Source organism: Cyrtonyx montezumae, unplaced genomic scaffold, assembly GCF_038088225.1.
Source record: "Cyrtonyx montezumae isolate F1298 unplaced genomic scaffold, pur_monq_1.0 scaffold_35, whole genome shotgun sequence".
NCBI classification, from domain to species: domain Eukaryota; kingdom Metazoa; phylum Chordata; class Aves; order Galliformes; family Odontophoridae; genus Cyrtonyx; species Cyrtonyx montezumae.
This window is the reverse complement of record NW_027072040.1, coordinates 551,663-569,260: the sequence shown is the minus strand read 5'-3', so window position 1 is coordinate 569,260 and position 17,598 is coordinate 551,663. Positions and strand designations below refer to the sequence as shown.

The following is a 17,598-nucleotide window of genomic DNA, read 5'->3' as shown; positions in this document are numbered from 1 at the left end:
CAAAGGTATCTTCCAGAAACCCCCTGACCCACCCTAGTGCTTGGAGCTGGTTGGAAACCTGCGTGGAGGAGCAGGGTTTGGGGAGGAAGGGCACTGAGCTTTGGTTTTAGAGCCTGTGTATGACTTGTGTGCCATGCCTGCTTACTCCATGGTTGGGACACAGCTCCTCTGAATGCTGCTTCCAGCTCACGGTGGGGATGCTTGTTGCCAAGTGTGGCCTCCAAGGCTCATCTCCTATCCCACAAAGACAAGAATTTGTTAAAGAATTGGCTCCTCTGGCTCTGTTGTGAACTTGCCAAGTCAGTCTCCTTGGATGCAGGTCCTTTGCTGAGGTGGTGTGATGGAAATTGCTCGTTCTGCCAGCGTGCTTGCCAGAAGGGCAGGGAATTTTGTTGTGAATATATCTTTCCAGTGTAAGAAGGTGATGGCAGATTTTGGCAGTGTCCCTGCAGCAATGCAGGCAGCACTGGAACACAGTCTGTGCTTGAGTGAATGCAGCCTATAGAAGAGCACAGCGAGCACCCCGACATCAGCTGAGGCCGTGCAGAGATTGTGCAGAATTCAGGGTCCCCCCCCCGCTCCTCCGCCATATTCTGCAGTGCAAGAGCCCAACCCAGGCCGGCCAACACAACTCCCCTCCTGTCCGCCTGCCCTGCGAGCATCGTGGGAGCCAAAGCAGCCGGGGGCTGAACGCTTTCCTCCCTCGCTATCCCCACCACCCACCTTAGGGCGGAGGGTGCGGTGCCGGGCAGCACCCCACGGACCCGCAGCGCTGCGTGCAGCTCTCCCTCCTCCTCCTCCTCCTCCTCGTCCTCCTCCTCCCCCCCCGCGGGGAGCCCAGCCCCTCGGCGGGCAGCTCCCCGCCTTCCCGGGAGGTGCTCCCCGCTCGCCGCCCACTGCCGACGGAACAAAAGGGGCGGCTGCATGGTGGCAGCCGAGCGCCCGGCTGCGCCCGCCCCGCTCCGCTCCCCGCCACCATGTCGGGCAGCGGCGGCGGCAGCAGCAGCAGTGCGGTGAAGAAGAGGAGCCCGGCGGGCTCGGCCTCCTCCATGGCGCAAGAGGAGGAGAAGCAAGCGATGGAGAAGATGCTGGAGGCGGCTGGAGGAGCGCAGGAGAACGGCTGCGCCCGCACGCCGTCGCCCTCCGCTGCTCCTGATGAAGGGGAAGGGGTGGCTTTGAAGCGCTCCATCACGCTCATCAACGGCGTGGCCATCATCGTGGGAACCATCATCGGCTCCGGCATCTTCGTCACCCCCACCGGTGTGCTGCGGGAGGCCGGCTCGCCGGGGCTGTCGCTCGTGGTGTGGGCCGTCTGCGGGGCCTTCTCCATCGTGGGTGCTCTGTGCTATGCCGAGCTGGGCACCACCATCACCAAGTCCGGGGGGGACTATGCCTACATGCTGGAGGTGTACGGCTCCCTGCCCGCCTTCCTCAAGCTCTGGATAGAGCTGCTCATCATCCGACCCTCCTCTCAGTACATCGTAGCTCTGGTCTTCGCCACCTACCTGCTGAAACCCATCTTCCCCACCTGCCCGGTGCCTGATGAGGCTGCCAAGCTGGTGGCCTGCCTCTGTGTCCGTAAGTAGCCGCACAAGCCCCGCATTCCCCCGTTTTTTTTTTTGCCCCGTGGGTTCCCGCTGCCCCACGTGGCTCCCGGCTTCCATCTTCCTCTGCCTTCCCCGAGCAGCCCATGCTGGGGGCTGCTCCCTTTTCTCCTTTGCAGCGCCGTGCAGGCTGCTTTTTAACCGAGTTTTTGGAACAGTGCGAGTAGAAGACCTCATCCCCCAATAAACCAAGCGGAAAATAATTCCCCGTCTGCCATTCTGGGCTGGGAAAACGATTGCCAGAACCGGAGCTGCGTGCTGTAAATGCAGCGTGAGTTTTGCCCGTGCCCTGCAATGGGGTTTCTGCGGTCCCACAGCAGTGTGGGGCTGGGGAGTGCCATTTATCGGGCGCTGCTGGGCACTGCCTGCTTGTCACTGCTAACTGTCTGCCACGGGCAGCTATCTGTCAGCAGCAGCCGGTGCTGGACGTGGTGCTGCTCTGCCCGGCTGTTTTCAGCACCGTTTTTGAATCGTTTTTCGGCTCTGTTTCCATGCTTGACAACTAGGCTTGGGATTTTTAGGGTGGTTTTCTTCTGCTGTGGCTTGGCTAGCTGATGTTGTTTCTCATTAGTGCTTGCTTTCAGCATGCCATAATGCGTTTTGGGCCACCGGTGTCTCTGCTCTGGTGCACGCTGCTGTAGTCCTCATCTTTTTTTCTATTTGAGCCCTAGTGTTGCCTCTCTTTTCTTTCCTCTGGTGGCTGCAAAGTCACCTCATCCTGATTCCCCATTCCATAAATACAGCAGAGTTTTCTGCCTTCCTTCCCTTATTTCCTAGTCCATTTGTGTCCCTGTGCCATTGTGAAGATGTGCATTCCCATAAGACTCTTTCTTTTGGAGAGGGCTTCATAAAGCATTTATTTGGTGCCTGAAGTTGTGTGCTTTGTAGCTCTGAGGTTGTGGGGCCGACTCCGTGCTGTCGGAGGGGAGGTCGTGTTAGATTCCTTTACCTTCTGAGGGTCACAATCACAAGTTGCAGTAGTTACGGATGGTATTATGTCTGTAAACGTCTCCAAACACAAACTGACTAAGTCTTCTGATGCATGGCTGCTAGTGGGTACAATAAGTGATGGGTAGGGCAGCAAACTGTACGTTCTTGGTGCAAGACTGAAACTTATTCCCTGGATACGTTTTTCGGAATGTCAAGGCAACCTGACACACATACAGGCTTTCCTTCTGCACCATGGTGTTTGATGTCAAAGTTGTGCAGGGCAGGGACATACCATAGCTGGCCAAACCTTTGAGAGCGTGTCTTTAGCAATAACTGACTTTTCATCCACAGGAGCTTTGCTAAACACTTGGGGTCAGGTGTTTCTGTTCCCGTTACGCTGATCAGAAAATAGATATGGGGGTAATGTAGACTTGCCCATGGCGAGATGTCTTCATCCGTGGGATGGATTGCATCATGAATCTTCGTGACGCCGGGTCCCCTTCCCGCTTTTGCTTCTCTGATAAGTGTCTGCAATATCCTCGTGCTAGCAGTTTGTTCTTGAACGTTTCCGTTGGAAGGCCGAGGGAAGAGTTGCTAGTCCTCCAGATCTGTGCTGTTTCCATGTGTTTCTTCTTTAAACCGTGCTCTCACTTCCCCTGGTTACTGCTCTGTTTATGCTTCGGGTTAAATCTTTCTGTCTGAAGGTTAGTTCATTGTGTGTTGCCCTCAGCAAGTTAGGTCTCTGTAACTTTGTTTTCTGGAGTTAGCTTTCCTGCTGCCTGGTGCCAAAACCACATCATGAGATGGGAACAATAAACGAAGTAAATCTGGTCCAAGGACTGAGGGAGTTACACAAAGCTACGATGCACTTAAGCCACTTTATGTGCTTGTTCCAAACACCTCTAGCCAGTGACTTTGTGTTTGTTTGTCCAGGAGCCCTAGGGTAGGAAAAGTGACCTATTTGGGCATGTGCTCTACAGCATATGTTAATCATAGAATCATAGGATGGTTTGAATTGGAAGGATAATGAGTTATCTCAAAGAGGGAAAGAGTGATTTGGGATGAAACAAGGAGATCTGGACCCTGGACAGTTGACTTTATGGTCTCTGGGAAGAGGAGAAATACAAACATTAATTATTTCTTCAAGTGTTACTGGTGTTGAGCAGTTGAGTGAGTTACACGCTGCTTGGTGTTTGCCACCATCAACAACAGGAATTGAGTTCCTAGGCATTAAGATGGTCTGAATGATGATTTGAATGAGTCACAGCCTTGAAAGAGAGAAAAAAATAGTTGGGATAGAGAACTTGGTTCCTCTTGAAGTGCCAAAGCAAACGAGATGGGTGGTAAGTAGGATTTAACTTCAAATAGATCCTTTTTGTGATCAGGGCTGTGATCTGCAGTTGGTACACAAGAGCTACTCCACAAGATGGTATGAGTGCTTGTTATGGTTGCCAAATAAAGGTGTGAGAAGCCACTAGAAGAAAGTCTTCCTGTAGTAGGATGGGTCAAGCTGTTCCTTGTTAATGTGACTTATTTTATGCTCATTGCACAGCAGCTCATGCTCCCTAGCTGTAAGAATTTGCAGATAGTGGGTTTTAGCCTGGGGGTTACTTAGGCAGCTTGTGGTCATAGAAACTCCATGTTATCTAGTGCAGGAGATTGCATGTCTGACACCAGTGGGGCCAAAAATCTCAAGTTTTATCCCTTTTACAGAGGATGGAGGGAAGGTTACTAGGTCCTGACTTCTTGTAGTTGATGACATCTATAGTATCAGTGTTATGCGTGGTAGAAAACCTCAACCAGCTGCTATGTGTGCCACCAGGTGTGCATGAGGTTAAGTGAGAATCCAAGGTATTTATTTGGTGCTTCCTCCAAAGCAATGCTCAGGTAACAGTCTGGATGACAGTGCAGAGCAGCATCCATCCAAGCGTGCATCTCTGCTGTCTTACAGTGCTCGTGGCTCAGATTTGTGCTTACAGTTGGCAGCCCTCGTGTTACGTTCCTTAGATTGGAGCTGATAAACCTTGAGAAAGTAATCATTAAAAGCTACTGAGCACAGCCCAGTATATGGTGTAAAGGTAACACACGTATTTTGTATTTCCAGCTATTAACTTGAAGATTTCCTACATCTGATAGGAATGTTGTACATTAAATTCCCTGTAGATGAGGGAGATGGGATAGCATTACTTGCAGGCATGAGCTGGCTCCTAACTGGTGTTTCATGTATCCTAAGCTGTTATTCCTGCATTCATTCTCACACCCAGCGTGCCCCATACTCAAGTGCTTCATCACAGATTATTCTGTAATTAATTTATTTCTTGGCAACGTAACCTGCTCCCCAGAAGCTTGAGGGATCTGCCAGTTGCATCTGATTTTACACTTCAGTGTCAAGTGACTGATTTGACTGCTAGCTTCTGAAACCCACTATTGCTCATCAGTTCCATATACTAATTTGGCACTAAGAACCCCAATATTGCTGCAGCAATATCTGCTCCTGACAAAGCTACAGTGCTTTAATCTTCTTGCAGAGTTTTCTGGACTTTCTTTGCTGCTTCCGAAATATTATTTCATACATGGGATTCCAGTAATATCATCACACATTTATCTCTTTTCTTATGAACAACCTCAGAAGAATTAGGAGCAGTCCGTGCAGAGCTGAGCTGTACTCATAGTGTGTGTTGTGTGGAAGTGCCTGCCACCCCTCTGAGCGTGTAAAAGAGGGGAATGGTATCAAATCCTGTGGCTGATGAAAGTGCATAAGCTTATGCCTTGAATGCGTGCTGCCAAATTGTAGTCCATTTCAGTGGCAGCGTTTCAACTAGAAACTGCATGTGTGGTGAGCAGGATGTCTTTTATCTGGTGCTGATCTGTCACTGCAGGTCTGGCAGGTTAGCTGCCTGGCCAGCTGTTGGAAGTGAAGCTGTGCATTAGATGAATTTTGTGCTTGCTTTGCTTACCATCTTCCCCTTGTCTGTTTAAGGTAGGTACATTCTGCAGCACTGATGCTTGGAATGAACCCGCTGTGCTGAGTGTGTTATGAAGCTTTGAAGGCTTTTCTTTCTTTTTTTTTTAACTCTCTTCCAGAAAGGTGGATTAAGTAACTAAGCTGCATCTGTAAATACAGACCTGTTTGATCAGGTTGGAAGGAGGGAGTCTTTGCAGAGTCCCTGCTGTACGGCGGATGCTGCAAGGCAGAGATTGCTTTTTTAAGTCTGCGTTTAATTAGAGAGAGTAGCATTAATGAAAACAGCTTCTGACACTTGCAGGGCTCCCCTGAAATGGATGAGGGTTGGAGCACTCTTGTAACACAGCAAGCAACTACTGCGTTTCTTGGCATCCCTCTCCTGGCTCTTACAGCAAACGTCCCATTAAATTTTATTGTATTTGAATGATTTACATTACCACTGAGATCCTTCCGAGTCTTGCTCTTCTAACATGAACAAATTGGGAAGGCCTTTTCAGAGAACCTCCCTGTAATCAGTCTAATTCAAAGCAACGTGGCAGCGTGTTTCAGGCACCCCAGCAGCACGCTGTCAGATGTGGCCAGGGGATGGAATGCAGTGGAGAGGAAGCGCTGTGTTTGGGCTGTGTGCGTGGCAGAGGTATCGAGATGCTGACCAAAAACCTGGCTGGGATGTTTCATTCATTTCATGAGCCAGGATTTAGCAGTGTGTGGAAGTTCAGCTGCATTCCTGAGGCTTTTGTTCAGTACAGCCAGGGGAAGGTGCTTCTGTGTCAGCAGAGTGTAATTGTGGGCCAGGTAAGGATCCGTGCTTTGCAGGTGTAGTACTGTCTGTTTGGCAGGGATGGCAATAGATCTGTGGGACTCAGTGTGCACATAAAATATTGGTGAGGTGGTGTTTGCTGTTTAGGAGGTATGTCATGTGAAATGATGGGAACGACATCCAGCCTGTACGTGCAGACCTGGGACTGATGGTGCAGCTCTCCCTGGGGCTGCCTTGTTGCCCTGTGCTGATACAGCTCTTGGAAGACATTACAGCAAGTAAATGCTTGCTAACTTTTATCTTGCAGAATTCTGAACATTTGCAAGTGTGGCTGCTTCTGGGAGCTGTGATATGTGACGAAATGCTCACTTCTCTGGCTGCCTGCTCTGAGCCTGGTGCAGCACCAGAGGCTTCCTGGAAGTGAGAGCCAGCTGAAGCTGTGACAGCAGCTTTACGGTCCCTCTCTTAATGGTTCCATGCAACAGGAATTGAATTGGAAGCACTTTTATTTTTAATTCCCCAGGATGGTGGCTCTTCTGTTCCTTCCCACTCTGTTTGGAGATGGTAGCAGCACATTCATCTCGTTGCTAACACTCTTCCCTCTGGTGTATAGATAGATACCTCTTTCCTTGTTCACTCTGTGTTCTGATTACAGCCCCTCTGGCCCGCAGCACGTTCCCTTGGTTGGCTGAAGCTGGCAGGAGGAGCACAGGGTTTATGATCACAGTGAGGCAGTGGCCCTGGGAGGGATCCCACTTTTAATTTCCAGTGGGAGCAGCAGCCTTTGCCATCCTCTCTTGCCTGTCGTTTGCTGATGCACTCACACCTACCCCAGTGTTGCTGCTCTGGGAAGGAAAACGCAAAGGAAGCTGGAAACTTGCAGTACTGCAGTTTCATTTTAATAGACACGTTTTCTCTGGTGCCCACCTCTCCTTTTCCAATAGCCTCGTGTGAATTGAGCCTTTCCCTGCTATGCACCAATTGCAGTGGCTGTTGGGTTTCTCCCAGGGAGTTGTCCTTGAAGAAATATCGGCAGAGGTTTTCTTGCTGTCTCTTCTGTTTTCTACTCTGCGGGGCACAGGGCTTCACTCAATATCTATCAAGCTGAGGTTTCCCTTATCATTTTGTGTATGTCCTTGTATGTATGTCTCGTGTTAGCTTGTGCTACTGGAAGTAGATACCTTTGGCTGCTGTGTCTTCACAGCTGCTGGAATATAAGGTGAGGGGTTCTTTTTGCCTTAGTGAACAGTTAAGGTATTGATTTCCCTGTGTTTAAATCCACTGTAGTCAGTACAGCATCCTTTGTACTCTATTGAGGAACTCCTTATTTTTGATGTGTCTAACCTCCTGTGGGCTCAGGCTGCCGTTCTCAGCAGGCAGTGTGTCCCTTTTTCAAGTTTGTGGATTACTCTGTGTCTGTGCCATGCCCTGGTGTCATCCCTGAGGTTTGTTTCTTGGTGGCCACGTGCTTAGCTTGTCTCTGCTTGAAGCCTGGATGCACTCTGCCTGCTGCAGGACAGAACCACGCTCGTGTGCTGCCTGTGTTTTGTGAAGAGTGAGAGAGGAGCAGCTTTTGCTGTAGGATGGTGCGGCAGGAAGGAGCTGGGATCCTTGCTGCAAGTGATCACAAGGAGAAAACCAGCATCGTGCTGTAAGATGGTAAATGGCAGATGGCAAATGGCTGTAGGGACACTTGGGAAATGCATAAGACATGAACAGGAGTGACTGCGTGATTCATCCTCTGTATTACAGTCTCTGTTTTCCTGGTGAGGAAGCTGAGGTGGAGCATATCCCATCCTTCCTCCTCTGTCTTTTTTGCAGTGTATTCCCCAGATCCCCTGCCTTGCTGTGCGTTTTCCTCCTGCTCTTGCAGAATCACAAATAGGAATCCATGGGTAACCTGCAGTAAGTTGAGTTTGTGTGTTAAAGCAAGCTGCTTGTGCACGTTCATCCTCCTTATAGAGGTGTACACGGATTTATACAGGAGGCACTGCAGATGAAGACCAGGGAAACTGATAGGGAGTGAAACAAAGGACAGCGGGGACATAGTGCGGCGCTCCCAAAGCAGCACGTAACCTCACATGTGGGGTGTGGGCAGCAGTGTTTCACCTGAAAACCCACTAAAGAGCTTGGGTAGGTACTGCAAACTGCCTCCCTGTCAGCAAGTGATGTGGGCTGCTGGAATCGGATCCTTTTGTGCCCTGTGGAGGAGGGTGGTTGCACAGAGCTCCCTATCTGCTGCGTTTGTTCAAATGGAGCCACCCTGAGCGCTGTCTTTTCTCCATTTCCTATCCCTGGCCACATTCCCTTACCCATAAAAGCCCTGCCCTTTTCTCAAGAATAGTTGCCAAGACCATTGCATCATAAATGCCGAGCCCTGGTTTACCTGTGTTAGAGCTCCATTCATACGCTGTTTGCTTTGGGCAGCTCCACATGCCCACAGGGGAGCTTTCCTACCTCCTGCCTTTGCCTTTTTGGGCACAGATGATGCTGTTACTATGGCATGCTCATCGTGGCCTTTGTGGGGTTTGTCACTATCCCTTTCTGTGTCTGCTTTGTAGGAATTCGTTCTCGTTAATATCCAGAAAACGTGTTCAGGAGGGATTGTGGAACTTGAGATGGGGAAGCCCAAGGGAAGGAGGTTTAGAGGAATATTCCCATAAAATGTGAAGGGGAGTGGATGTTGTTCTGGGTCCTACATTGTGTTAGTCAGTTTATCCTTGGTTCCTATCAGTGTAAGGGAGAGACTGTGGCTTGAAGGGCTCTGAGCTGTGACTGCCATGGAAGATCATCTCAGCCACGTTCATTCTCCAGCTCAAAGTGTTTTCTTGTTTTTACAAGGGCATGTTCTTAAGGGCTAAATGCAGGAGCTTCTGCTGCTTTTTGCTTTTGAACTGTGTGGAAGCTTTTGCCTTTTATGTACAGCCCAACCAGCAGGCTTTGTACACAACCAGAGCGTGAAAAACGATCCCGGGCGGGCAGCTCTGCGGGTCAGCCTCCACACTATTGTCAAAGAAACAGAATGCCTAAATGGGGAAGGGAATGTCAATGTTGCACCTCGAAGGGCCGTCTTCGCTAACGGGAAAAGTGTGCTTTTAGATGCGTTAGCTCATGCTTTAAATATCCCTCTGTAAACAAGGGGAGGTTTATTTTTAGCATAATCCTGGTCAAAGTGAGTCCCGGATCCGCAGTTCCCTGCTCATCCTCCCCGTTAGGATTCACCAGAGGTGTTTTCAGCAGATGATTTATATGTGCTTGGTGGTAGTTCTGTCTCCTTCTCTTCTCCCTGTTGCGTACCCGTACAGTAAGTTGAGCTTGCTGTCTGTTTTAGTACTTTTTCCTCCCTGTTTATCTGAATGTGCCCCTTTCTGTAGATGTTGGAGGCAGATGTGCCCCGGTCTCTGCTGCTTGCTGCTGCCGGACCCATCAGGCTGGGGCTGCAGTGTCTTTGCAGTGTGGCCTATCTCCTGAGCAGCACGTGGTGAAGGTACTGTGTGGTAGTGGGTTATATTTGGGAGGGAAATGTGCCTGGCACGATGCTGCTTTCCTCACTGTTTGCTTTCTGCTACGTGTAGGGCAGCCAGAACACGGCTGTTGTGTCACTGGGTCGGTGCTGAAGCCCCAGGCTCCAAGCATCCGGGCTCCTCCAAGTGCCAAATGGGCTGAAATACGTAAATCTAAAAGGAGTGCCTCTGAAAATCATTATTCTTTCAGTTTGCGTTGGGTCCTTTGCTTTTCTTTGTGGAGATTTCCAACTCTCTGGTTTTCCACGCTTTATGCTCTGTTGTGTTTGGATGACAGTAGATTGTAGAGCTTTGCAAGAAAAAAAGCCAACGATCCTGAAAGCAGCTGCAGCGTTCTGGGCTGTGCAGTGTGCTATTTTCTTCCCTGCCCAAGGTTCCCCTACCAGCTTTTCCTGCAGCCCATAGCTGAGCAGCATGCGGGCTCTAAATCCGCTTATCCTGATGCATGTCACCATGGTACTGTGCCTCTTAGACCCATGTGAATGAATGATGCAACTTGCTTCCCTTCTTGCCTACGTGTGCTCTGAGTCACCAGGAAGTCCTGTCACTCTGAGACGCTCATGGAGCAGGAACTGTGAGCCTGATCCTTACTGTCAGACCCAGAAACCAGACTCCATGGGGACTGGGCTCTGCAGGACAGCCCTGGGTGCGTGTGAGCACATTCATCACTTCCAGCAAGGCTATTCCTGGCCCTGCTGCAGGCTCCCTGCGGATCCCTGAGCTCTTACCAGTGTGGTCGCTGCCTCATAGGCAGGGTTAGGATGGAAGGTGGCTGTAAGCCTGTGAGACCCTTTTAAATGTCACTGCTCGTTCCTCCTCCCATCGTTTCACCTCTCAGTTTGCAGTTTGGTGTGCAGATTCCCCTCGTGCCCTCCCTGGAAGCTGGGTGTGAGACTGCAGCAGTGAGCTGACAAGCAAGAAAATGATCCTGTGTGCTACGAGCCAGAGAGTGAGGGCACTGCTGCTCCCATCCCACTGCCTCGAGTTGGGCTGGTGCCCACATCCTTCGAGTGCGTGTGTCCCTCCAGTTGGGCACGGCTGTAATTTAGGGGTCGTCTTGCTTCAGGGTGAGGGTGTGGTTTCCAATAGATGCTGTGTGTGCTGGGGATCTGAGGGCACAGTGTGCTCTCACTGGGCAGTGATGGAGCCGTCCAGCTGCTGTATTTCTCCCTTCCATCACATCAGCCTTCCTCTCCTCTGTCTGAAGTGCACAGGCAGCTCAGCCCTTCTGGCCCCTGTACTGAAGGCAGAGCTCTGAGCTGATGGCTGTGCTGATTGGGCCCCCTCACATCTCTTCTGATGAAGGCTGAAATGCCTCCATCGAATGCTCTGGGCTTTCAAGCGTGAGTGTAGCCTGTGACCTTAGCCTGAGTGCTTTGGGAAGCAGCTCTTTGGCTCTGGAGTGCTGTGAAAATGTGCTGTGAGGATGACCACTGCAATGAGGGCAGAGGTCAGAGTGAAAGGGCAACGTGTGACAGGGACACGAAGGAACGCAGTGCCCAGGCTGTATTTGAGCACATCCCGTAACTCGCTCCGTCCTGTACCAGCTTTAGAAAAGCTTGCCTGGCTCCTGGTGGGTAAAAATACAAGCTGCAACCTGAGTGGGAAAGGCTCAGAGCCTGCAGGGAGAAGCCTGTGGCTAAAGAAGGCAGGCTGACGTCCATCCACTCCTCCCTGTGCTGCTGGCTGGCTGCGGGTGCTGCCCTGGGCACTGTGCTGGCACCGTGTGCTGGGAGCAAGGGGTGACATCCAGCATGTGGGGCAGCAGCATTCCCCGTGTGACATTTACCCATCTCTGTGACAGTCTGTGCCACCTTCCTGGCACCAGAAGGCATGTGGGTCAAATGCAGGAGGAGAGGATCATCGGGTTGGGGTTCTCTTCCCATGTGCCCCTCTGAGCTATGGGCTTTGTTTGTTTCCTAGCTTGCTGAACGTGTCAGGACTGCCTTCTTTGTGCTGTTTGCACAGCACAGAGTGGCTCTGATCGCCTCTTAGGTGCTATTGTTAAACTGGAAACAATTCTGGAAGTCCTCCAGACACCTCTGTGATGTTTCCGCACGGCTACAACATCAATGGTCTCGACAGGGACTGCAGTGCTTTGATGCCGTTGGCCACAGTCAAGGCTTTTATTTATATGCCCTCAGAAATGTACTTTCTGATGCAGAAGGGCAATCTGCTCACATTGCTGCAGAAACCGAGCACAGAATGGAGGAGTATGGGGAGCCACGTTGCTCCTGAAAAGCTGTATCAGGTCCTGGGTGACACAGCTCATAGCGTGACATCTGTGACCCAAAGCGTGGTGTGTCATCGAGGAAGGGGGCAGCATCCTGAGAACCCCCCAAACCAACACACGCAACTGCAGTTATGAGCTCGGTGTGTGCCTCATTTGAAGGAGCTCCCTGAGTTCGTTTGGGCTTCAGCAAAAAGCCAACGCCGTTCTGTCCTGAGCCACTGTCAGAGCTTTGCTGAAAGCTGATGTCTCTCTCCTGTGTGTTTCTTTCAGTGCTCCTCACGGCAGTGAACTGCTACAGTGTGAAAGCTGCTACTCGTGTTCAGGATGCCTTTGCTGCGGCGAAGCTGCTGGCGCTGGCTTTGATCATCATTCTTGGCTTCGTTCAGATTGCAAAGGGTGAGTACATCTCCTTTTGAAGGTGGTGCTCCAGCCTGTCTGCCAGCTACCAAGCAAACAACCAAGCAGATAGAAGTGGGAAGTTAACCACGTGGGTTGTTTTTTTTTTTTGGCTGCTGCTTTCTTTTTTTTGCCTGTTTGCCTCACGTGCATGTAAAATCCCCTCAAACCCAGTGAAATATCGTGTTCTGAACCCCTCCTTCATCAGCTCGTTTACACAGATGTGCTTTACTGGCTGCTTTTTCCTTTTGTACGTGAGTTTTCTCAGTGACCAGCACAGCCCTGCTTGGTCCGAGTGGATAGAAGTGGATCTAACAGAGCCCACCCCCTCTGTGTGAGGAGGATGTGCACGTGCATGTTGGTATTTTAATTCCTGTCTCAGCTATGGGAGCCAGTGCTGTCTTTGCAGAATTTCTTGCTTTATCAGAGGTTTTATTTTCTTCCAGCTCGGTGCCCACACTCAACAGGAACATTGTTTGAGGCTTACTGCAGAGTTTTACCTCCCTCCTCTTTGCATCTCCCCTGCTTTGCAGAACTTTTTTCTTTCTTAGGAGTGAAAATAAGCCTTTGTTAGTGCTTTAATGTTTTACAAGTAAAACTCTTTACAATTTTGTTTGTTTGTTTGCAGATAATAATCTTAATCTGCATGCTTGGAATCTCCTTCCCTCCTGTTGAGGGTGAGCCCCTCCCTGCCCTGGTTGTGTGGGTATTAATACATGTTGATTCCACAGGCTCTCATCTATAAACAATAAGAGATCTTGGTCTTGTGTGTAACAGCCTGCATCCCGTAGCCATCTTTCCCAGCAGCTCTTTACCTCCTGAGATCTTGTCATCTTCAGTTTTTCTCCTCTCCTTGCGTTATATTATGCAGTCTCCTGGCTGCCAGCAGTACCTCTGCCCTATGAATGAGCCTTTTGTGCAGCTCACTCCAGCAGAGATGTCCTGGATGCTGCTTTCTCGTGCCCTTAGCTGACCTGGAGCAGTGCACAGCCAGACAGGATCACGGGCAGGGCAGAGCACGTGGCTTGCACCTTCTGTGCTGCCTCAGAAAGGCTGCTGTCAGCTGAAGCTGCACTATATCTGGAGCTGTTTCCCTCTGTGTGCAACTTTTGGGTGGGAGTGAAACCTATCACAGCTGCAAGTTTTTGGTAAGGCCTTGAAAGGTACCGAGCTGTTTCATGCTAAATCACCTGGCTGCTTGAGACAGAGAGAGAAGTAACACGATGAGAAGCAGTAGTTAGATTATAACATCTGGAGGCAAAGACCTCTTTTTCCTGTGTGCATACAGTGCTCATATAAAGGGAAGGGGATCAGATCTATGATTTTGAGATCATGCCAGATGACTCAACACTGTTCTGTAGCAAGGATACACTGAGAGGCTTTTTTCCTTCCTATCATCACCTCAAGCATGCTGAAAGTGGGAAAGCACTGCGCTGTTTTCTGTCTTCATTAGGACAAGAAGAAATGAATGCCGTCTGTGAGTCAAGGGGAATTTTAGATTGGACTTGAGGAAAATGCTGTCTCAGGAGTGCATTAAGTGAGGCAGCCCTGCCTGGAAGCAGGGAGACACGCTGGTGCCTTGAAGCCCTCGTGTCTGCTCGCTGAGGTTATGCTGTGTGCTGCTACTACAATACAGAGCTGCTGGATCTTCTCCAGGAGAAATACTAGAGGGCCGCTCTTTCAAACTGCTGGCACTTGGAAATGGGTAACTTTTCTCTAAAAGGCTGTTTAACCTCCTGAGTGGGTGGGTGATCCAAGTCCTGTAGCCAGCGTCCCGCTCCTGCTGTTCTTTTATCCCAGCCTTAATGCTCCTTGCACAAAGACGGCTCCTGGCGTGGCGAGCTCAGTCCCACACGGCAGCTGTTGTTAGCTGAAGTACACCCTGAGCCCAAACGATTGTCTGGTGCTGAAATCTCAGTGATGGTGGGGCCGTGTGTTCCCATGACACGAGCGCTGCTGGTGAGCCCAGTGGTTACTTTCCCATTGCTGTTTTGTGTTTGCAGTATCCATAAACAGAAGAGGAGCAATCCCGTGGTTTCTTGCTCAAATGTGGAAACTTCTGAGACTTCAGAGAAGCGTGTCCTCCTCCGTACTGACCTTCTGCCTTCAGCCTTTGGGTTTTTCTTGTTATCCCTCCATTGAACGTGTTTGTTATACTCCAAAAAGCAGTAACGTCTCAAGACAAATAAGTGTGTGGCAATAGTACCACGCGGAACACAGGGTTTCCTTGTGATCTTTCTGCAGACAGCTGTTTTCTATCTTCTTTCATGCAACTTCAAAAGGAGGGCAGAAATCAGTTTTCCCACTTAACTCAGCCTTTCAATTGCATGACAGTTGCCTCCGTATAACCCATCCCCTCGGGATGCTCTCACTGCACCAACACAGAAGTTGTGCTTTTAAAGGCCTTTGTAGGACTGAAGTTGTGATGCTCTGTAGGTTCGGTGTCCCGGCCTCAGTGTGTTGGTGTGTAAAACCTTCTGTTTGTTCCCACAGCTGCACTACTTAGCACTTGTGCTTCTTATACGTGAGGAAAACTCAGCGGAGTTCTCAATGTCAAACAAGTCTAGAATCAAATCTCAGAAGGGATATTCAGATGTCCGAGGGTTTTTATTGTCCCTTTTCCCTCTTGGTGCCTGATGCTCATCTTCAGTCTGTTGTCTGCGTTGTCTCAAGCACCTGCTATGGTGGCAGCAGTCAGCATTACGCTGCCTGGTTCCCTTTGCTGTGCTTGTTGGAAGCCAGCAGAGCTGTCTGCTGAACCAGCACAGGGTGAGCTGAGGACAAAGTGGGCATGTCCAGCTCTGGACATTTCCCACGCAGGATTTCGGCTAGGCAGGGAATCTTGTTTGTGTCAGCCAGCACTGGCAATCCCCACACCAACACTGCTTGCCTTTGCGGAGGGATATTTAGAGGTGGCAAGTTTTAAACTCGATGTGAGAGGGCTTCTGAAAGTGCAGAGATTAAGACCCAGACCTTTGTCATGAAAGTGTTCTTCGTGTCTATGAAGTCTAATAAGAATGCCATCTAAGTGCTCCAGGTGCAAGGCAATATTCTGGGGCAGTGTGTGTGTGCCCATCTGGGCATCTCGTTCATTTCTCAAATCCCTGTCCTCTAGGACCCAGCTGGGGACATGGAAACCTTCTGCTGGTGGAGCTGTGGGCATTTGAGATGAGCCTGGGGGACAAAGCCAAGCCAGATGGGTGTTCACCCAGTTCTGTCGTGACTAACTCGTACTCTTGATCCACTTTGATGGAGAGGAGACAAAGCCTATGGAGAGTAAACATTCCTTCAGCTTTTAATTGTGTCCGTGCAAGTTGGGGCTGAGGTTCTTCTACAAAAGATCACAAGAAGTGTGCCCTGCAGCTGCCTGTGCTGTTTCTTGTTACGCTGGCAGTCAGAGAAATTCATATTCCATTATTCAGAAAGAAATGCTTTACTAAGAGCAAGCTTTGGAGGAAGGCTATTGTGCCTCCCCTCACTCACCCTCTTGTTAATGGGGAGTGGAAGACTGCACTGAAGGAGAGCACAAGCTGGGAGAGCTGCCAGCATTCTGCACCTCTAAATCACATCAAGCACATGGTGGAGATTAATCAGGCATCTTAACGTTAGCTGCAGGGTTGTTACAACACAATTATGTTTTATGGGCCTCTCGCTCTCTGATCTTTGATTTCATCTGCAGCTGAAGGTGACTGCAAATGCTGAGGCCAGTGTTACACTGCCTGTCTATTCTGCTTTGGTGCTTTGTTTCTGCTCAGCCAACTTCTTCATGCCCGCTCTGCCCCAGGAATTCTTGGCCATGACAGATTGAAGGATCGAGTCGGGCTCGCTGGGGCGTTTGTGTTTTACAAGAGTGAAGTTGTCTGTCCAAAAACAAGTAAAATGTGTTCAATAACAGCAATGCAGAAGCAGTCAGTGACCTGTGCCTATGACCAGATATGAGCTTGAGGTTAATGTTTTGGGGTGCACCCAGGCTTCTGCAGGGGACCCTGCTCTGCTGGTGGGAGCTGGGTGGGTGGTGAGGCAGCTGCCATGAGAGGCTGAGTTGGTTTCTCAGTTTTCCAAGTGCAGCTATCCCAGCAATGCGGATGGATTTAACTAGAGGGCAGCTAATGCTTTGGCATTTGGTGTTTGCTTCTCTGCATCTGTGTCTGGGTCTCTTTGGTTGCAGCAGAAGCAGTCCTTCATGGCTGACGCATATTGTTGCAGTCAGCAGCTCCATCTGTGCTGTGTTTTACGTTGATCCTTTCCCACAGTTAATGACTTTGTAATTAATGGCTTGGCTGTCTGATGCTAGAGCTCTGGGTGACAGGCAGGTAAGGCATCTGCCCTAAGTGTTGCTGGCTGTCTTTTGAAGTTGGTTGGCTTCAGGTAGCCCCTCTTTGCCTTCTCCCTGTTCAGGTGGCTCATTTTTCTGTCTTTCCCACTCACATGTTTCTATGGATGGAGTCAGAACCCCTTGTGCAGATAAGCAAAATAAAGCCAAGCTCAGGGGAAGTGGCTGGAAACCCCCTGGGTGGTTTGTTTAGGTTTAGCACCTTGCTGTTTGTCTGCCCTGATAGGGGTGGACAAAAGGCACTTAGGAAATGCCTTTCCTACTGTACTGTGGATCAAAGTTGACCCAGGCTCTCTGCACTGCCTTTGCTTTCTGGCTCCTGGACAAGGCACGGTGTGCTCTGTGCCCACACCTGGCTACTTACAGAGAGCACTGGGGCTCACGATGCTGCTTTTGGGTCTGCTTATTTATTTTTCATCAGCAGATGTTATGCTGGCAGACGTGGAGGTTGGGAATATCAGGAGATGTTTGCACAGGGGGAGGAGGGTGGAGGCATTTTTGATGATATCAGCAGGATGGAGAGGAGGTAGAAAAGGTAACAGTCTCATCTGGCCCAGTGCTGGGATGGAGCGTTGCGGAGAGGAGCTGTGCAGCGTGAGCTCTGCTTCTTCCAGTAACTTCTCAGGGAGATTTTGTCTGAAGCAAGTGGATGTAGGCAAGTTCCCATGCAGATCAGGGTGTGATAGCAGAGTTTAGGAACACGTGTGGTGGGTTGGCCTATGAGCACAGCTCCAGCAAGCAGCTAACTCCTTTGCAGGCCCTGAATGCCTCGATAGACCTCATAGCGTGTTTAGGGGCATGGATTTGGCAGCACAGACTTGAAGGAGAAATAACAGCTCTTTGTGAATGGCAT

The 17,598-nt window shown here is 50.1% G+C and overlaps 1 protein-coding gene across 2 annotated transcripts in view; it reads left to right on the top strand.

The window, feature by feature from the left end:
- Window positions 1-906: 906 nt before the first annotated feature.
- The window catches only part of SLC7A5 (solute carrier family 7 member 5), a 29,340-nt gene continuing 12,648 nt past the window's right edge, over window positions 907-17,598 (top strand). The window contains exons 1-2 of one of the 2 annotated variants that reach the window (XM_065745390.1): window positions 907-1,578; window positions 12,287-12,412. In XM_065745390.1, the coding sequence (XP_065601462.1) occupies window positions 978-1,578; window positions 12,287-12,412 (727 nt within the window). In that variant the 5' untranslated portion in view covers window positions 907-977. The remainder of the gene's footprint in view (window positions 1,579-12,286; window positions 12,413-17,598) is intronic. The other variant, XM_065745391.1, reaches the window with a different exon arrangement.